The sequence below is a fragment of the Bubalus kerabau genome, chromosome 2, assembly GCF_029407905.1.
Source record: "Bubalus kerabau isolate K-KA32 ecotype Philippines breed swamp buffalo chromosome 2, PCC_UOA_SB_1v2, whole genome shotgun sequence".
In the NCBI taxonomy this organism is placed as follows: domain Eukaryota; kingdom Metazoa; phylum Chordata; class Mammalia; order Artiodactyla; family Bovidae; genus Bubalus; species Bubalus kerabau.
The window spans coordinates 159,633,473-159,655,409 of record NC_073625.1 but is presented as its reverse complement, the minus strand read 5'-3'; the positions used below and the strand labels follow the sequence as shown (position 1 = coordinate 159,655,409).

The 21,937-nt window shown below is 43.1% G+C and overlaps 1 protein-coding gene across 5 annotated transcripts in view; it reads left to right on the top strand.

The window, feature by feature from the left end:
* ARHGEF26 (Rho guanine nucleotide exchange factor 26) overlaps positions 1-21,937 on the top strand; it is a 138,394-nt gene that overhangs the window by 103,826 nt on the left and 12,631 nt on the right. For all 5 annotated transcript variants that reach the window (XM_055569287.1, XM_055569284.1, XM_055569282.1 and 2 more), the window contains one exon: positions 15,034-15,243. In XM_055569287.1, the coding sequence (XP_055425262.1) occupies positions 15,034-15,243 (210 nt within the window). The remainder of the gene's footprint in view (positions 1-15,033; positions 15,244-21,937) is intronic.

The window sequence follows — 21,937 nt, the reverse complement described above, 5'->3', positions numbered from 1 at the left end:
GTCCTTTTCATTCTTTAGGTTGTAGATTAATTGCCACACATCCACTGGGAGCTCTTATCCATTCCTCCAGAGTGGGTTTATTTCCACTGCTCTGTGTTCCCATAGAGCCCTGCACTTTCGCTGTCATAATATTTGTGTTACTATGTGCTCATGTCTGTCGTGATGACCTTTGCATCCTCAGTGCTGAGCCTTTGCCTGGCCCATAATGACCGTTTAATAAATATCTGTCAAATGTGAACCAGTCGTGAAGATGGTTAAATATAAACAGAGTGACAGTATTACTCAGTGGGCGGCCTTCCCCCATTCCACACCCAAACTAAAAGTTCTTTGAATTCTCTTTTATTTTTAAAAGATATGTGATTTTTGTGTTCTGTTCCATTATAGATTCACACTTAATTAATCAGGGCAAAAACAAATCTGGGGCTTTATCATGTGGCTTCTCACATCTTCTAGAATTTTACCTGTAAACTTACCCATAAATGACATATAACCTCAATCTGAAAAACACTTTGGATTGTATTTGCAAAACTGTGCTCTGCAAAGGAAGGGTTTTTGGTTTTTGTTTTTTTTTTGACTTGCTTTTATTTTGTATTATTGTGTCAACTAATGTTTTGAGCTACCCATACAAAAGGGTTTAAGCAATAAAAATGTTCATTTATTATACACACATACACACACACACACGCACACATAAGAAGTCAGATGAGCTTGGGAAACCCTGCATACTCTTCCACTTTGAGAAATTTACTATTAAATTATTTAGGAAGGGTCTTGGCTATATGTAACTGGATACCCAAATTGTAGTGGCTCAAGCAATTAAGACATTTGCCTCTCTCACCAAACGTGAAGACCTAGAGCGGGCTCACCAGTAACCCAGCCCCTTCCCACTCTTTGGCCACACCGTGCTCTGTGCACTGTTCGCTTTTGCCCCGTGTGCACATAGCGCCATGGTTGCAAGTCCAGGCATCATGATTTCACTCAAGGACATAGGAGGGGAGCAAGGCATACAGCCTGACCACAAAGGGACTCTCTTCTCAAGTGCCTTTTCTTTTCCTCAGCAGAGGAGAACCTTTCCCAGACAAGTCTTCAGAAGACTTCTTGTGTTTTACCCATCTGTCTTGGGTCACAAGACTTGACCTTACAAAGGAGGCTGGGAAAGCCAGCATATAGCAGAGAGGAATAGGACAACCATGATTGTTTTAGTTTAGCCGTGAAGCAGGGGAAGATGGCAGAGGATTAGGTAGTAGACATTTACGGCCACAACTGGGAAGCCTTCTTTTCCACAGACGCTCAATTGACAATGGATAGTTTGGAAAAGAGAAAGAATTTTTTTTTTTTTTTTTTTTTTGCCACTCTGTATGGCTTGCAGGATTTTAGTTCTCTCACCAGGGATTAAACTGTTGCCTCCTACAGTGGGAGCACAGAGACCTAACCACTGTACAGCCAAGGAAGTCCCAAGAGCTCTTTAAAAGAACTAACACATTGCCTTTAAGATAAATGGGGTTGGGGGTAGGTTCAAAAAAGACAGAAATGACTGGAGATGTAGAACCCACGTCCCTTTGCTGGGGCTAGGCCTCCAGTGTGGTCACATGAGTGTATTGCTTGCTGTGCCTTTTTGCTGCCACCAGCCCCACTGTGCCCGTGAGCACATTTAGAGCTGCAGATAGATTGACCTTGTGTGGGTGTTGGGCACAAGACCAAAGGAATGTAGAAATCTAGTCTTTTTATCATACCAGTAAATGCAATCATGTTGTGATGTGTTTTTTTCAGTTTCTCCTAGATTCTATCCCTACAAATGATCTATCCATGATGGTTTGGGGTATCCTCTACGGTTAGATGAGTAGTAGTAGTGATAATGATGGTAAGAGCCTATATTATTGAGCATTATAGTTTACCATTCACTGTGCTCAGAGTGTTTGTGAATCTGTCATTGAGTTAGCCCAGTAATCAAGTATTACTTCCATTTTACAGATGAGGACACTGAGGCAGAAAGATTAAAGTCTCTTTTTCAAGGTCTCTCAGCAAAGCCAGGATTCTCATCTGAGTCTGACTCCGGAACCTCCTCTAACAGTTTATGTTCATTAATTCTTAATTTCATTTTTCTAGAATATTTTTACCTTTCTATAATCCTGTAATGTTCTTGGAAAAATAGCCTAGAAACTGGCACCTTTTTTTATTTGCTTTGATAACACATTTTTCAAAGAGGGTTTTTGTTTGAGTGAATATTTTTATAGTCTTACTGGTCGTGAGAGGAAATTAGAAGGGGTCCCAAGGTGCACTGTGAGCCTTCCTCTACCTTTAGCCAATCTAGCATCAGAGTGTGGGGAAGAGCGTTTCCTTTTCACATTTCCTTCCCTCAGATATTTAAGACCGGAGCTTTCCACTTCCTGATCCCTAGTTCCATAAATATTGTGTATATTGACATAACTTGAACTCCGTGACACATTACAAATCTTCAAGTTTTAAAGAAAAGGATTTTCTGTAATAGAATTCTACCTGATTATTATCAGGAGTTCAGAGAGTTGTTAGAACTTGCCTTTTCCTAAGTAGTTTGAATGTCCAGTAGCTTAAAGTGGTGTGGGCTCCCTGGAAAGGGTCATGGCCTAGTTTGGCCCCGTTTCGAGTTTTTCTATTTTGACAGCTTTGCCGCTATAGAAAGCTGAGGCTACCTGACATTGTCCCTCTGCCTCTGCAGAATAAACTCCTTCCTCGGCAAATTAACTTTTGAGTATCCTGGATAAAGAAAAGGCAATAAGGCTCTGACTCAAATCACTTTTATTCCTGGAATATACAGCTTGGTTGTTTGTGATCACTTGTATCGGATTCTAAGATCAAGATGGGAGATGGGATGGGAGAGATGTGAGAACCCTCTCTCGTCTTCCTCCTCTTCTCTTTCTCTTGCTGCCCCACACAGCCTTGATCCTCTGACATCTGGGAGCTAAGAGTATTGACTTCCTCTGCCTCTGTACGAAGAGTCATTGTTGCCATTCAGTGTCAAAAGTTGCACCAAGTGCACAATATAAATATCCTGGTGTCAGACAGAACAGTGTTCAAAATCCTGACCGTTTGACCTTGGGCAGGTTGCCTTTGATCTCGCAGAGCCTCAGTGTTCTCATCTGTACAATGAGGCAAGCAATGTCATGGTCTTCTGGAGTGTCTGTGAGAATTGAGATAGTGCTCACAGAGCGCTTAACACAGTGAATGGCCCCTGCTGAGGGACTGATACCTGCTGGTATCATCATTATTCCTAGTACTGGGTGTCTTTCTCTAAAGACTTGGCACAAATCAGATTATTGCCCTTTTACTTCTAGAACATTTTCTTATTTTAAAAAATGGTTTGAAACCTTAGAAAGAGTTAGTCGCTCAGTCTGTCCAACTCTTTCTGACCCCATGTACTGTAGCTCACCAGGCTCCTCTGTCCATGGAATGCTCCAGGCAAGAATACTAGAGGAGGTAGCCATTCCCTTCTCGAGAGGATCATCCCAACCCAGGGATTGAACCCAGTTCTCCTGCATTGCAGGTGGACTCTTAACCGTCTGAGCCACCAGGGAAGCCTTGAAACCTTAAGCCACTGCTGTACAGCTGAACGTCTGGTGCACTCCAAGGCCAGACCTGGATTGTTGTTGTTTAGGCGCTAAGTCGTGTCCCACCCTTTCACAACCTCCTGCACCGTAGCCCGCCAGGTTTCTCTGTCCATGGAATTTTCAAGGCAAGAATATTGGAGTGGGTTGCCATTTCCTTCTCCAAACCTGGATTATGGCCTCTGAAATGTGGCCTTTAGGAGTAAATGCATTTACCACCATGTCTCTCCCTTCCTATCAAGAACCCGTGTCAGATGGCAAGTGACTGAGGGATAATCATTGATCAACTTTTATTCTTTCGTACGGTGATCTGATCCATGTGTGCGTATCTGTATTAGCAACTGTCTTGTAACATCCCTTGTATTTGATTAGGAGACTCTGTAACTTTGTGGCTGATAGAAGTGAGTTCAGTATGTTTTTCCCTTCGTTTGGAGAGGTCAGTGACGATAAACCTGGATTGGGGGTTTTCTGATCCTATGTGAATCACTGGCTGTCTTTTTGGGTGACAGTAAATCATAACAGATTCTTACCAACAAATGTGACCCTCATCTCCACTATTTTTCACGTTCTCAAGAATGAAATAGAAAGTGTGTGACATTTCTGGGTTTTTTGGAAGTCTAGTCTTTTTTAAGATTTACTTTTTTATTTTTGACTGCGCTGTGTCTTCCTTGCCGTGCATGGGCTTTCTCTAGCTGCGGTGAGCGGGGGCTGCTCTTCGTTGTGGTGCTTGGGCTTCTCGTTGCGGTGGCTTCTCTTGTTGCAGAGCGCGGGCTCTAGGGTGAGGGGGCTTCAGCAGGTGTGTCATGTGAACTCAGTGGTTGTGGCGTGTGGGCTCTAGATTGCTGGTTCAGTAGCTGTGGTGCACAGATTTAGTTGCATGTGGAGTCTTCCTGGACCAGGAATCGAATCCATGTCCCCTGCATTGGCAGGTGGATTCTTAACCACTGGACTTAGTCTTTATCCTTTTACAGCTGGCTGTGCTATGAAGTGGACCTGAACAATGTACACCTGAAACTTATATAATAGAAAAAAAACTAAGAAAATGAATTTACAAACCACCGACTGGGATAAAATATTTTCAAGCCATACTTGATATGGGACTTTTACCCTGATTACATAAAGAGTTCTTAAACTCAAAAGTAAGACAACTCAATTTTTAAGTGGGCAGACATTTGAATAGACATTTCAGCCAATAAGATATCTAAATGTCTTAGCATTTGAAAAGATGCTCAACATTACTAGTCAGTAGGGAAATGAAAGTTAAAACCAAAACTAGGTTTCACAGCCACTCAGTTCAGTTCAGTTGCTCAGTCGTGTCCAGCTCTTTGCGAACCCATGAATCACAGCACGCCAGGCCTCCCTGTGCATCACCAACTCCCAGAGTTCACTCAAACTCATGTCCATCGAGTTGGTGATGCCATCCAGCCATCTCATCCTCTGTCGTCCCCTTCTCCTCCTGCCCCCAATCCCTCCCAGCATCAGGGTCTTTTCCAATGAGTCAACTCTTCGCATAAGGTGGCCAAAGTATTGGAGTTTCAGCTTCAGCATCAGTCCTTCCAATGAACACCCAGGACTAATCTCCTTTAGGATGGACTGGTTGGATCTCCTTGCAGTCCAAGGGACTCTCAAGAGTCTTCTTCAACACCACAATTCAAAAGCATCAATTCTTCAGCACTCAGCTTTCTTCACAGTCCAACTCTCACATCCATACACGACTACTGGAAAAACCATAGCCTTGACTAGACGGACCTTTGTTGGCAAAGTAATATCTCTGCTTTTTAATATGCTGTCTAGGTTGGTCATAACTTTCCTTCCAAGGAGTAAGTGTCTTTTAATTTCATGGCTGCAATCACCATCTACAGTGATTTTGGAGCCCAAGAAAATAAAGTCTGACACTGTTTCCACTATTTCCCCATCTATTTGCCATGAAGTGATGGGACCAGATGCCATGATCTTCGTTTTCTGAATGTTGAGCTTTAAGCCAACTTTTTCACTCTCCACTTTCACTTTCATCAAGAGGCTTTTTAGTTCCTCTTCACTTTCTGCCATAAGGGTGGTGTCATGAGCATATCTGAGGTTATTGATATTTCTCCTGGCAATCTTGATTCCAGCTTGTGTTTCTTCCAGTCCAGCGTTTCTCATGATGTACTCTGCATATAAGTTAAATAAGTAGGGTCACAGCCACTAGGATGACTATAATAAAGACAAAGATGGCGTTGATAAGGATGTGGAGAAACTGGAGCCCTAATACACTGCTTATCGGAATGTACAGTGATGCAACCACTTTGGAAAGTGGCCCCGTAGTTTCTTAAGAAGCTAAGCAACCTACCATATGACCCAGTAATTCCATTCAGTGTTTCATTCTAAGAGAAATAAAAACTGTTCATAAAGGTTTGTAGTAAATATTCATAACCTGTGTGTGGCGTGTTTGTTGGTCTTCAGAATTATTTTGAGGCATTGAGCACATAGGCTGTTTGAAATCAGTTTTGGGGCAAATTTCATGCCTTGTTTTGCTGGTTGGAGCCTATGCCAAATAATGAATATTTTGACCCAGGTATTTGGCTCTAATTATGCTTAGTCCACTTGCTTATTTGCAAAGTACATATAATTATTAGGCTTTTAACAAGATATCAGGCAGTATAAAGGCATGATATTCTATAGGAAGATTTAAAATATTAGCTAACAACATTTGCTGTAAGCCAGGCATGATTGTAAGAGCTTTACATGCAAAAAGATAATAAATGTATTATTTCATTTAATCCTCCCAACAATCCTAAGAGGTATTGTAATCCCCAGGAGATTTTTTTACATTGGAGAAAACACAGAAAGGATCAGTAACTTACTCAAAATCACAAAGTGCATGAGTGATGAAATTGAGCCAGACACGCTCAATCAAGTCTATACTCTTACCTGTTATACTGTACTTCACAGCTTTAAAATTGTATATTATTCTAGTAAAAAAAATTGTGTAATTCTAATACCAAGATTTAAAATTAAAATCAACTTCAGTCACTGTGAAGAAAGTGTTTTAACCTCTTAACTTCAAAGTAGACTTCAGCATAATCCTATCTCCTCCCTCCTAGAAATGTTAAACTAGGGTGTTCTTGTTCCAGTTAAGCACAAAGTCAAGTGTGGGAATAGCAGTCATGTTTTCAGAAGGGAAAGAGAAACAAGTTGAAATCTGCAGAGGAAGAATTCTTGTACATGTCTTGAAGGGAAGTGGGAAGAATCTCTTTGATTTTGTAAAACCCCAGGAACTTCTGTGAATCCACATACAGGGAGCATGGCAGAGCCATTACAGATCCCTGAGGAAAGCAAGAGTGTCTAGGAGAGAAACTTGGAGTATGGCCACTAAAAAAAAAAGGATGACTTAGAACTGTCCTGGAAGGCATTAGGAGAGGAAGAGTTTCAGGTTGTCACAGGTGCTCAACCTCGTCAAGTGCCTAGATGAGCAGTGGTGATATGCAGGTTACTGGGTTTGTTGGGGTGATGGGCCATCATGACTTTGGAGAGCAATTTCATTGGTAGGTGGACACAAGGGTCTGAGAAAATGCCAGGCAGCTGCTAGCTCAGTAGACATTTGTCTTTTCACCAACAGATTCAAGTGAAGATTTTTTCAGGATAGGGACGCTGCGTGCATGTTTTAAACAAAGCCTGTGGAAAGGGAGGTGTTCAATAGGTAAAAATAAATCTTACTCTTGACGATAGATGGCAGAAAATCCTTGTGTTTTGTTTTGGGTAATCCTTGCTTGCATTTTTCCTTTTAAATTTAATTCTACAAAAGGAATAATTGGAAGCTGTCCTTCTAGTCTGTCAGGTTTTGGTTCTGAAAGAAAGTTCCAGAACAATGCAAGGTGGCAGGTAAGACAACTGACAGTTAAGGCTGACTTGATCAGGGTATGGGGAAAGCTGGTCTTTTAAAGTCTAACGCTTCTTCTTGCTTTCCTCATCTCTGTCTTGGCTTTTGTACTCCTGTTTCCATTTGGTTATCCAGCCTGTTTCTCATTCCGGGTCATCCTTGTTATGTACCTAAGAGGTTTGCTCATAAGGGTTGAGGTGGAAACTCGTCCTATGGTATTTGCATGTATAAAAGCTCATCTCTAATCACAAGGCTCTACAGAAAAACTTGTTCCATCACCACCTCTTCTTCATGATGCTTACATACCTTGGGTTCAAGGAAGTACCCTGAGTAATGGAATGAGGTTGGGATCCAGCTTCTTAAAACTTTTCAGGTGTTTCTCCAGATGTCCCAATATTATTTGTTGACTAAACGATCAATATTCCACAGATTTGAAATGTCACTTGTATCATGTAGTAAATTCCTAAATGTATTTAGGGTCAGTTTGTGAACCCACTGTCTGTTTCACTACTCCCTCTGTCGACTAATATCCATTAGTCTCAGTCTTTGAATTACTGTAGCTTTAGAATATGTTCTTAATATATCATATGGCTAGTCACTCTCATTTTTTTCACAATCTAGATGTTCTTACATGTTTATTTTCTGCATATTTTAGAATCAGCTTGACTATTCCCCCTCCTCTCTGCCCCTGCAAAGCCGAGATTTTTCAAGGAAATTATGTTAAAATTATATATTAATTCAGGAAGAATTAATATCTCTTTAGTATCAAACTTTTCTATCCATTCAGGACTTCTTCTAAAGTATTTCAAGTCTGTCTTCATATAGAAGAAACTTCAATTTAAAATTCTAAATATTTTGTGGGTTTTATGTCTATTATAAATAAGATCTTCTTCTATTATATTTTCTGAGTGTTTTTCATATATGGAAAAGCCTTTTTTTTTTAACCCAGCCATTTTAGTGAATTCACTCTTACCTTGTAATATATTTCAGTCAATGATATTATCTGCAAGTAATCAATTGTAAGGCAAAAAATATTCCATTGCCCAAGAGTCCCTTCACCTGTACCCTCAAGCATCCACAGAAAACCTGGAATGCTGGCAGTCTTCACATCTATGCGTTTATTATTTAGATTTTTTTTTACCTTGAATTGCAAAATATTTCAAACATACAGGAAATTATCAAACACTAAAGGGCAACCCACTCCGATATTCTTGCCTGGAGAGTCCCATGGACAGAGGAGACTGGCAGGCTACCGTCCATGGGGTTGTAAGAGTCAGACATGACTTAGTAACTAAACCACCACCACCACCAACATGCCTATAATCCAGGTTTAACAGATACAGGTGTTTTTTTTGTTTTTTTTTTTTTTTTTTCTGTTATATCACTGCCAGGTCTCTTAAAAAAAAAGTCCTGATATAATATTGCAGGTTTACCTAGAGCCTCTTCATCATCATCCCTTCTTTCTCCCCCTCCTTCCCAAAGTAAGTCCTGTGCTGAGCTGGGTGTCTGTCATCCTGCACTCACTAATGTGTGTATACATATGCAGCTTTGGTATTGTAAAAGTTGGTATTCTGAATATGTAAATTTTATTTTAAATATCTTAAATATTTATTCTAAATATGTAAAATTTGGTATTCTAAAAATGTATGTTGTATGCAACCAGCTTCCCCAGTGGCTCAGCGGTAAAGAACCCACCTACAAAGCAATTGACACAGGAGATGGGGGTTTGGTGGCTGGGTTGGGAAGATCTCTCTGGAGGAGGAAATGGCAACCCACTCCAGTATTCTTGCCTGGAGAATCCCTATGGACAGAGGAACATGGTTGGCTAAAGTCCACAGGGTCACAAAGAGTCGGACATAATTGAGCGACTTAGCATGCATGCATGTATATGGGCTTCTCTAGTAACTCAGCTGGTAAAGAATCCGCCTGCAATGCGGGAGACCTGGGTTTGGTCCCTGGGTTGGAAAGGCTACCCACTCCAGTATTCTGGCCTGGAGAATTCCATGGACTGTATAGTCCATGGGGATGCAAAGAGTCGGACACAACTGAGCGACTTTTACTTCATGCATGTATGAAGTTGTAAATGTTGCCCTTATTTAAAAGTAATAAATATATGCCCAGGTCTTCCTGGGTAATGGTGAAGACTGCCTGCAATGTGGGATACCCAGGTTTGATCCCTAGAGAGGGAAGATCTCCTGGAGAAGGAAATCGAAACCCACTCTAGTGTTCTTGCCTGGGAAATCCCACAGACAGAAGAGTCTGGCAGGCTACAGTCCATGGGGTGCCAGAGAGTCAGGCACAACTGAGCGACTAATACTTTTGCTTTATTTTTTCAAATATATGCCCATCATGAAAGCATTCCAACCTTTATAGAAATTGACAGGAGAGAAAGTTAAAAGCACTCCCTAATATTCACTTTAAGAATCAACTATTCTCAGAAAAGGTGTATCATGGGCTGAAAAGTGTTCAGTGCATGCTGCTAGGTTGCATGCAGTAGAACCAAACAGTATCTGAGCCGCTTAACAAAAGCATGCCTTCTGAGGGAAGAATAATTGAGGTATTTATTTACCACCATATCCCGTTCTCTTCTGATAGTTTTTTTTATCATGTTAAAAAAAGAAAAGGCATCCCAAAGGTTACTAAGACTGTAAGTTTCGACAGGGAGACCCATCATTGTTTATGCCACAGAGCCACAGGCTTGTATCGATTTGATTGCTGCGCCTGATAGGAGTCTGTGCTTGCACAAAGCGTCTGCTCTTTGATGAGCAGCTGGTAAACTTGGAGTGCGGCTAAGACAATCAGAGGAAGTCTACGTGTAAACTGCTCCGCGCAAGGAAAGGTGGTTTTTCCATTTGCCTTTTTCTGAGCAGTTTAACTTCCTAAATACATGATCCAGATTGTTTCAGAGGCTATGAAACCATATGTTTGCTAATGAAAGAAACAAACATGGGGAAGTCTGATTAGCATCGACTTCCCTTAGGGAAGGGGGATCTTTCCCAACCCAGCTGAGCTTGTTTTATACTTTACTGGACACAGGTGGGTCAGCAGAGGAGGGAATGGGGTTGTGAATGGCTGCGTCTGTCTCTGGATTCCCCCCTCTTCTGCTTATGCACGTATTTTTATTATGATTATTTATTTTGGGCTGCACTGGGTCTTCCTTGCTGCACACAGGCTTGCTCTAGCTGCAGCCAGCAGGGGATAACTCTTTATTGCGGTGCAGAGGTTTCTCATTGCAGTGGCTTCGTGCTGTGGAGCATGGGCTCTAGGTACACGGGCTTAGTTGCTCCAAGGCATGTGGAATCTTACCAGACCAGGGATCAAACCTATGTCTGCTCTGTTGGCAGGCACCTTCTTAGTCCCTGTACTACCAGAGAAATCCTTAAGCACATATTTTAACAGTTATCCTTTTGTATTAGAGTGAGAGAGTTAGTAGGTGCTGGTTGTCATGAGGAGAATGAGTTTCACTCAGTATTCAGCAGATTTGGAGAGGGGGAGATAGTAATTTGAACCTTTATGAGATTGACTGTGTGAGGGTGTATTTTGTGTGAGAGAGCACGAACATGCTAGCAAGAGCAAGTTCCTTTTCCTTGTTTATTCCTCTGGGTTTGAATAGTAGCTGACAAGGATAAATAGCTTACTTGACTACTGTTGAATCAAGGTTTTTTTTTTTATATTAAGTGTATTAAAGGAGGGGTGAAGAAGTTGTGGACATTATTTATCACATAATGAAGACATTCGCAGGTCTAGATAAAATAATGATATTGGGTGACTGCTATTGAATCAGTTAAGAAAACAGCACACTTGTTTCCTGTGTCCTATTTTGGATACAGAAGTTAAAACAGTGGGAAAGTTCAATGATCCAGATATGTGGACACCAGATATCTTGAGGTGAACTCACATAGCTATAAATGAGGTGGCCGCTCTTCACCATCCCAGCTAAACATTTGAGAGGACAACAGGCATAAACTGGGTCACATGATCACCCTAGGTCTTAACGGGATTGTAGTTGTCATGGCTTAAGAGAACAATTTAAAAAAATTCTATTAATTTTTCTACTTCTTCTGTCTCTAATTACCTACCCCCTGAAGTCAGAGATTCAACACATCAGTGAAACACACTAGCTGATATTGTTTGCATTTAGGCAAACACAGAGGGTAATAACTCTGAAAATTAAGAGGGGAAAAAAAAGATTTAAGTAGCTTATTCATGTCCATTTGCATGAGTTTCCTATGAACTCTTAGTTGGAATCCTGTTGGGGACCATCCAGAAAGTAGGGCCACTTTATGCTGAAGCCTTTTCGGAACTTGCATCATCTTGAATGATGCCTTCATAGCATGCAGATTTCTTTGCCTTTTATTTCTTTGGGAATACAGAGAATACCTATGCAATGTCCTGGCATGGGGCACTGCCTAAATACTCCATGTGCACAGTATTAGGGAGCTTGGAGTTCTCTGTCTGAAGCAGAATTGTTTTTAACTGGAAATGATTTTAACTAAAAGATGATCTTTTTAAGCTTGTGAGTTGGACCAAGAGAGTAGCTCAGGGGTACAGAGAGAGGACGGTACCAAAGAAGGCTTCATTTTTTTTTTTTTTTCTTTTCTTTCGTTTTTGCAGCTTTTGTTGAGGTTTTGCTTTCATTTTTATTCTTTTTCCTTTTGGTCTTATCCTGAGTCCTGGATTTTATTAAATCTGTGTCTCAGATGTCTAGACAGTATTATAAGCCTTACCTGCTGTATGGTCAGGCCACTAAAGATGGCTGTTCTCTTATTCTCTGTACATGCCCTGCTGGATCCCTCCCTCACCTATGCCCAACTCACAGGAATGTGCTTGCCCACTGCCCCAGCTGGTGATTGTTCTGATCCTTTGGCCAGAACAGCTCCACATGCTAGTCTGTTAAGGGAAGCATCTGCCTTCATGATGATTGCTAACCAGAGGGGCTGAGAGGGACATTTTCATGGAAACCAATGAGCCCACTTGATGTCACTTCCCCCTGTAAATGGTTGCTTTTTCCCCCAAGCACTGAAGACTGCTGCCCTGGTCTACTTGCCGCCTGCAGCACACTTGTCACTCTGGGACCCTTCTGTTTCAGATGTGAGATCCCCTCTCCCATAAACCATTGACGTCTCTGTCATTGCTGGGTCTGTCTTGAGGCTGGGCAACTACGAGGCTTGTAGGCCTGCAGGCTGCAACCCCACACCTGCTTTGCCCAAAATTGACTGCTTTGGTTCTGGTACACAAGGTCTTTAAAAAATATAATATTGTTTGTTTGTAAAGTATATTACCCTGCTTCCTCCTTTTATAAAAGTCACATGAACTTTGATAACCCTCATTTTGATATGAGAAATATTTTATATATTCTGAGTGCAGTTGTGCTGGTCTGTATGCAGTCTCAGCGAGTTTCAGAAATGATGTTGCCATGTGAACTTCCCGTTAATACAGCTTATTACCCTAGCAACAAACAGCCTTGATCAAAAGGCATTTTTTTGGATGATACAACTGTATTTTCTGGTTTGGGGTGGGGGAAGGATCTATCAAACTAAATTTTAAAAAGACCATAAAGTTTTTAAAGGAGAGTTACAAGGGAATGGTTGACAGATGCCCACTACCAGATGAAAAAATTTCTCAGAAATCTTGAGCAAAATGGCCTTTTTTGAAATTTCCTAGTATAGTTGAGCACTAGGATTTTTCTTAGCTCTCCTGAGTTCATACATTTGCATTTGTTATTAGGTAAGGTAATTGCTCAATATGGTTCTTAGAATGCATTAGAATGTATTGCATGGTTATCCATTTATTCACCAGTTATTTTTGAGCTCTGCCATGTTCAACTGTGAGGACAGACAGAGATAGAGGAGAGCTGTATCTAACTAGAGTTGGATTAGCCAAGAAAATGACTGTATACAAGGAGTGATTATATAACTAGGTATCAGGAAATTCAAGTTGGATAATTGAATAAGGGTGAATAAGAGGACATGAGGGTTCAAGGATGGAGGGAAAGGTGGTGGAATCAATGGGTTGTTGGAATGGTGGCTTAAAATTGTTGGGGTTGAGGATTGGAAGAGATGAGTCAAAGAGACTAGCAGGGCTGGTTAGGAAGTGGGTTTGACATTGGAATTGAAGAGAGGTTGCAGTTGATGATAACAGGGTCGATCTTTGAAGGGGAAATCAAGGAACTGAGAGGCCAGGATTGTGGAAGGATTGCCACATGGAAATTCAAGAAAGGAGTGTTGGACAGCACCAGGAAGCCAGCAGCTACACTCAGGAATGAGGATGAGGCAGGATCCAGGGGCCTGGAGATGACTTTCATGATGAAATAGAGACTGATGGCATGAGCACAAAACTGGGGGACATTCTGGGAGGAGGAAGTGATTGTTGTCTGGAATAATGAAACTCAAGCAGGTGGAAAGCTTTCTAGGGAGGCGGTGCTCTTTAGAAGGAGCCTAGTATCTGTTAAGGCAAGAAGGTAAAGAGAGAGAGTTCAGAGAAGAGGCTGAGGATTTAGAAGATTTAGCTGGATTTTCAGAAGACGCAGTGGAAGGGTTTAGCAACCAGCTGAAGGGTTTGGGGAGGTGAGGCCCAATTAGGTACGTGCTTAGGGCTGTGCAGGTGAGAGTGCATCCAGGGGAATGAAGACCACCAGGGGGCCAGTCTGGGGCACAAGCAGGGATAGAGGGTGTGGTGGGATCAGTGGGTGCTTTCTGAAGCAGGTGATGAGGCAGTGCATGCTGGGAGGAAGGGTTGGGGGTCTTGCCAGAAGACTGATCTTCCCTCCTGTGCCTGGTGGTTTGGAGGCTGGTAGTGCGGCCTTGCCACCCAGGGTGTGAGTAGATCTCATCCTGCAGATGGAGGTGAGACTGGGGAGTAGCTGTTCAAGCAGTACCAAGATGTCTGTATGTTTTATTTTTTGCAGCAATGCCAGGATAGTGGAAAAGGAAACCTGGGGCGTTTAATAATTGTTTTTAATATTGCTTTTAATTACTTCTAAAAATATTTATTTGGCTGCATCAGGTCGTAGTTACAGCACTTGGGATCTTTAGTTGTGACATGTGCAATCTAGTTCCCTGACCAGGGACTGAACCCAGGTCCCCTGCATTGAGAGCATGGACTCTTAGCCGCTGGACCACCAGGGGAGTCCTGATATTGCTTTGATACCTAAGATACAATTCAGTATACAACAGAAAAATAGTAATTAGCAGGTTTTCATTTTGGAGGGTTATACTGACTCATAGGGCTTCCCAGGTGGCTCAGAGGTAAGAACCCGCCTGCCAATGCAGGAGACATAAGACATGTGGGTTCAGTTCCTGGGTCTGAAGATCTCCAGTATTCTTGCCTGGAGAATCCCATGAACAGAGGAGCCTGGCGGACTCCGGTCCATGGGGTCACAGAGAGCTGGACACAACTGAAGTGAATGAGCACACATACTGACTCAGAATCAGTAGGAATAATTCAGAGTTCAATTCCTATTTAAAATAACGCCTTCTCTCCCTGGCCTCCTTCCCTTCCGCTCCACATCCCCCAAAGTGTGACTTGAATATCGACAGTGTCAGTCTCATCCACTGAATTCCTGATAATGTTCCTTTTCCCTTTTCTTTACAGTGAAGAAAGTTACAATGTCAATGACTATTCTTTAAGAGATCAGCTACTGGTGGAGTCTTGTGACAGTGAAGAGCTTAATTCTTCTCCAGGGAAGAACAGCTCCACAATGCTTTATTCAAGACAGAACTCGGCCAGTCACCTCTTTACGCTGACTGTCCTTAGTAACCACGCAAACGAGAAAGTGGAGATGCTGCTGGGAGCAGAGACGCAGTAAGTATGCGCAGGGCGAGGGTTTCAGCATATTTGCTGATGGTCTAATTACCCTTGGTCCACAGACTCCCTAGAAACAGTAAAACTCTACCTACTGTGTATTTTTATTGCCTGCCTGTTATGCACCAAGCATAGCATCTGGGTGTTTTATACAGATAACTCATCTTCTCACTCTTATCCTCTCAGCGTACTGAGAGAGAGAGATGTTATTTTTGTCCCCATGAGTCCTGACGGATGTGTTGTACTTTAGGTAGTGTGCTTTTATACTTACAGAATGGTTTAAAAATCAGTTTAATTATTGATAAAAATATGACCCAGAAGCCCTAGGAATATGACTTACTGGTAGTTTGATTCTAGGCCCTGTGTTTCCGTAGCTACTGAAATTGAAGTCATTTTGCAACCACCTACCTCCAGCCAGGCAGCAGAAAGCCCAGTGATTTGTCAGAAGAGACACTGGATTTAGGGAAATATATTTATTGCAGGAAGGGGGACCCCCTGCAGGTGGGTCTTGTCTAGCAGTTGGAAAGTGGCCTTGAAAGTGGGCTTTGGTCTAGCAGTTGGAAATGAACTGTCCAAGGAGACACATGTGCTGACAAAGCAAGAGACTTGATAGGGAAGTGGTGCCCAGGTGGAGAGCAGCAGTAAGGGGACCCAGGAGGACCTCTCTGCCAGAGCCCGCGATCTCGGGTTTCATAGTGATGAGGAGTCATCTTGTTTGGCTCATGCCTGGTCTGACTCAGGGTCCTCCCTGGTGGCATGCACGTCTCTCAGCCATGATGGATTCTGGCATGACAGTTTCTGGGGGGTTGGCTCACATTATAGAGTGGCATCTCCTCCCTCCTTTTGGCTCCTCCAAAATTCTTCTGATTAGTTTTTTGGGGCAGCACCCCGTTCCTTATCAGGACCCTCCTGGTGTGAGACAACTCATACAAGTGGTTATCGTCTTGTCTGGTCAAGGTGGGTGGTTTTCTTCAGTGGTTCCGGAACATTTTGATGAACCCTCTTTCCTGTCCAGAGTTTATGCAGAGGCAGAACAGTCATCACGTTTGTGCCTGCGGTTTCAGCAGCAGTTAGTAGGCAGTCCGTTCTCACATGGGATGAAGGTAGTAGCGGTAGTGTTAGTTGCTCAGTTATGGCCGACTCTTTGTGACCCCGTGGACTGTAGCCTGCCAGGCTTTTCTCTCTGTAGGATTCTCCAGGCACGAATACTGGAGTAGGTTGCCATTCCCTTTTCCAGGGGATCTTCCCAACCCACGGATCGAACCTGATCTCCTGCACTGCAAGCAGATTCTTTACCATCTGAGCCACCAGGGAAGCCCATATGGGATGAAGCTAAGGGGGCTTAATTGTCAAGTCTGCCCTCGCTGTTAATGACCAAACTTGAGTCCGCTTGCCTGTGCACTGTAAAGCCAATCTACTGACACCGGGTTGTGATGAAGGGAAGTGCAGCCTTTATTGTGAAGGTGCCAACACAGGGATGGGTGACTTGTGCTCTGAAACCCCCAAACACCCAGATGGATTTCAGCAAAGCATTTTTAAAGGCCCGGTGAGGGAAGGGGTTACAGGGTATGTGGTCAGCTGGTGCACAGTTCTGATTGGTTGATTTCAGGTAACAGGGTGGTTTACCTTATCAATCCTTAGGTACCAGTGGGTCTGGGGGTACATGATCATCAAGTAGTTAATTCCTTCCATTTTGGTGGTGGTTTTAGTATCTGTGACATAGCTCAAGACTGTGCATCAGATACTTTTATTTAGGTACCTCTGGAAGGAGCTGCAGCAGAGGACAGTGGGGGTGGGGGTTCTGTCCCGAGAAGGCCCTGTAGGATCCTATTCAGTTACATTGCGATTTTGTCCATTTAGAGATAGTTGGCCAATTTGTTTGGAAACTGGAAGCCTCCTCTTAAAATAGTCATCAGATCAGATCAGATCAGTCGCTCAGTCGTGTCCGACTCTTTGCGACCCCATGAATCGCAGCACGCCAGGACTCCCTGTCCATCACCAACTCCCGGAGTTCACTGAGACTCACGTCCATCGAGTCAGTGATGCCATCCAGCCATCTCATCCTCTGTCATCCCCTTCTCCTCCTGCCCCCAATCCCTCCCAGCATCAGGGTCTTTTCCAATGATTCAACTCTTCGCATGAGGTGGCCAAAGTACTGGAGTTTCAGCTTTAGCATCATTCCCTCCAAAGAAATCCCAGGGCTGATCTCCTACAGAATGGACTGGTTGGATCTCCTTGCAGTCCAAGGGACTCTCAAGAGTCTTCTCCAACACCACAGTTCAAAAGCATCAATTCTTTGGCGCTCAGCCTTCTTCACAGTCCAACTCTCACATCCATACATGACCACAGGAAAAACCATAGCATCATAGGCAGGTATTATGTTGGGTCAGAGGTTGAAGCCTTGAAGGGAAAGAAGGTCCCTAATCCTTGGTTCTCTGGGGTTCCTATACTCTCTCCTACTTGGCTCTTACACGGTGTGATGAAAATGAATCAGGGTGAATAACAACCCTAAGACTGTAACAAAATCTTAATGAAAGAATTCTTCTTAAATATTCTTAAGAATATATAAGAATTCTTAAGCTAAGGGGGCTTAATTGTCAAGTCTACCGTCTTCTTAAATTCTTCTTAAATATTCTTCTAAGAATAGTTAACAGGGACCCTGGTTTGTTAGAGATACAAGAAAAGAAAAAGAAGGGGAAAAGCTATCCATGTGAAATGATGAATGATCATTTCATGTTTTGGGCACTAGAAGTAACTTTTCAAAGGGTAAAGAAAACCAAGAGGGGCAGGGTATAGAAAGCTATTTGAGATTTAAAAACAGCAGAAAGGGAGTATTCCAAATGCACTTCTCAGGCTGACAGAGGGAATGAGTAAGAAAAGGAGCGCCATCCCCTCTGTTTGTTTATAAAACAAAGAAATGCCTCTTCCTTAGGCCCCAGAATTCTTCCAGGAAAGGGCTGGAAAGCCCTGCCGCATTCCAAGGATGCTCCTCTGTGTTTGCAAGTCTCGGGAGGGCACCTTTGGTGGGTGTGGTGCTTACTGGGCTGTGCAGGTGACCAGCAGGGGGACACACCTAAGGCCAAGGCTGAGGCATTTCTTGAAGGCATTTCTTCAACTCTTAAAAATGATTAAACTCCAGGAGTTGGTGATGGACAGGGAGGCCTGGCATGCTGCGATTTGTGGGGTCACAAAGAGTCGGACACGACTGAGTGACTGAACTGAACTGACTGAATATCATATATGAAACGAATCACCAGTCCAGGTTCGATGCATGATACAGGATCCTTGGGGCTGGTGCATTGAGACGACCCAGAGGGATGGTACGGGAAGGGAGGAGGGAGCAGGGTTCAGGATGGGGAACATGTGTACACCTGTGGCAGATTCATGTTGACGTATGGCAAAACCAACACAATATTGTAAAGTAATTAACCTTCAATTAAAATAAATAAATTTATATTTAAAAAAATGATTAAATCCCTTAGTGTGTAAAGACAGACCTAGATCTCCTCTGTTTGGGGGAAGCCTCTCTCAAAAAAGAGAATTTAGTATGTCTGAACTTTAGATCTTAAAGAACTTTAAGGATGAAAATAAGTCTTAAACACTTCAGAGATGACTGCTTGTCCAGACATTCTAAAGAATTATTCAGAGATGAAGACATTCGTTTGTCATTTTTAATAAGGGAGAAAGTGTTGTTGGTTTTGCTTATGTTTTCCTTTTCTCTGTGTTTATAAGGATTGTTTGTTCTTGATTCAGATCTTGCCAACATATCAACAGATCTTTTCCTGACTGTCTCATCCATAATTTATGTAATCTCTGCTGCTGGTTTCTGAGATTACTCCAAGAGAGTAGGCAGTAAGCCGGCACGTCCAGTTTTTATACCAAGGCTCAGTCCTTTCCTGGGACTTTCTGTACCCATGTTCCACCCTTTTTCTTGCCGTGGACTGAATGGATGTTCATTTCCTCAACCAGAAATTCTCAGAATATCTAGTTGTGTCACCCATAAACCCGTGGGTATGACTCATATTTGTAGCTCTTTAATTAATAGCAAGAGAACATTCCAGAAGATGTGAACGGGTAGCTCTCTCCTTGGGTATGGAAGGAATGACTCCCTCATTCTCCCCTGATCACAACTCAGTTACAGTTGCAAAGTAAAAATCTGGACAAATACTTTGGTGCTGGAAAAAAACAGGACAGTCAAAAGGCACTTTTTTTTTTTTTTCAAATCAGCTGTTTAAAATCCTGGCAAGCTGTTATATGCTGTATTTGGAAATGTGCAGGTTGACACTGGGCTACATGGTTTTGAACAGTCAAGAGTTTTGGTTTGTGTAGAATGTTTTCCTTGATCTAAGGTTTGCAAAAGGTATAGGTGAGAATGTTTTTTAGCTTTTATATGTGGTTAAAATAGTCCATTAGCAATCTAGTTGAGAAAACAAGGTTTTTATCACCACCCTGGCCTTGATTAATTGCAGAATTTCAGATCAATTATTTACATTCTTTGGCTATTCTCTGGTTTGAAAAAGAATGAGGTCTGTACCTAAATATTTACCTTCTTTGAAAAACTGTTCTTAGTAGAGGCCACCTGGGAATAGGAAGCAGCAATAGGAAGGGGGCAGCTCTTTGGCACAGGGGCAGTTCGGCTATCATAAGACAGTGGAATTGTGCAAGAACAGATTAATAGCTTTGATTACACAAAGAATGCAGAAAAGCTCACTGAAAGGAAGTGGGGCAAACACTTGGCAAGCATCTGGGATGGGCCAGACACTAAGCCAGCCAGAGAGCATGAAGAAGGGAGCTGTCGATGTCTCTCGAGGATGGTGCTTCAGAGTTTTGAAGCACGTAATAAGTAAGATGACATATAAGTTAAGACAGCATCTTGGTTTCTTCGGGATCATTGTTATGTCTGTTCTGGCAAAATTAAGAGCCCCCTCTTTGGCTCTCCAGAGCATCTTTAGACAATATGTAGTGACCCTCATTATAAGCCTCATGTCCAGCTCCCTCGGCTTTTTCCCCAGATATCAGATGAGATTCCAAAAGGTGAAGTGAATTGCCTGAAATCACACAGGAAATGGGTTGCTGACAAAGATGCGACTTGACCTTGACCTTTCTGATTCTAGCCTTCTAACAATGTTAAGCTTCTTCCTGAGACGCTGCCAGCCAGGAGACTATTCCACTCCCACCTGGCCTTATTCTGGATCTGAAAGGGAAACTCCAGGAAGCCAGTTGCCATCAAATGTGAAAAACTACTAAAGTGTGCAGTGTGTAAGTCCACAGACTCAAAACAGGAAAAGGTCTGTGGTAAATTTAGGGCATCATATGACTTGAAATAGTTTATAAGGCTGAATAGATGTTGCACCCCCCAGGTTATTTTCCAGTTAAAAATTTCCTTTTCTGTTCCTTTGCCCACTTTTCCCACTTCCTGGAATACCCTTGGAACTCCTCAAGTTACCAGATGTCTCGGTCCTTGGGCTCGCTCCCGGTGCCAGGTCTTTCCTCTGCAGGGAGCCCCTCAGCGCTGCTCCTGAGAGCACCGAGTGGCCTTGTTCCGAGAATTCCGAGCGCTTGCTGCAGGCGCCATGCTTGTTGGTTCTTTTTTCCCCTTCAGTTCCGTCTGGCCCGCCCTCTGCTCTCCCATTCCTGACCACGCCCCACCCCCACCCACCCCCCCCGCCCCCGCCCCCAACCGAGGTCTCCGGGGACCTTAGAGCTCAGGCTCAGTAGTTGCGGTGCACGGTCTTAGTTGCTCTGCAGCACGTGTGGTCTTCCCAGACTGGGGATCAAACCCATGTCTTCTGCATTGGCAGGTGCATTCTTTACCATGAAGCTACCAGGGAAGCCCTCGTCATCTAATATTAAAAATAAGTGGAAAAAAAAAAGTGCAGTGGCAACAGTAAAGTCAGACAATGTGTTCTGGAGTGAGTGTTAGGTGCTAGGGTGGAGAATGTCCTCCAAATTAGATGGCGCAGAAAGACATCTCCGGGGGACATTTGAACTGAGCCCTGAGGGATGAAGGTGAATACCTGTGGGAAAGGGCATGGCCAGAATGGTCCATGCAGAGGGCACAGCATGTCCCAACTGCCATGAAACTTGGCCTGAACGTAGTGAAAGTGACTAGATCAGAGTAAGTCAGGGGAGAGTGGGTAGTTGAGACACTGGGAGCCTGGAGCATTTCAGCCGAGCTGCTCCAGTAGGGTCTGTGGGCTGCCAGCCCTCACACTGTTCCTGGCCCGGCCTGAGGTAAACAGTTAAAAACATACAGCAATTTGACATTTCTGCAGTATCAGAGTGTGTGATTATTTCAACAGCAACTCATTTTCATTGTATTTGAGAACAGTTGGTCCACACTGAATTGGAACAGGGGTAGGGGTCTTGGGGTGGTGAAGACCAGTTCACCCCAGGTATTTTGAGAAGCACTGGTTTAGAATTGCATAAGCTGGAGAGGCAGGTGTGGAGGCAGGAGATTCACTGGGGAGAGCAGTTAGGGTCCTATTATATGAGTCAAATGGCAGCATGGACTGTGGTCTGTGAGAGGAGATGGAAACATACTGTGGAGGCAGAGGCAACGGGGCCAGCTTCAGGACTGGATGAGTTGGGGTAGCCGGGAGGGAAAGAGAGGAATCGATGATGCTTTGGCTTGAGCAGCTGATGCCCTGTACTGAGTTACTCCTTAACTATCTTCAGTATGGTGTCTTCCTCT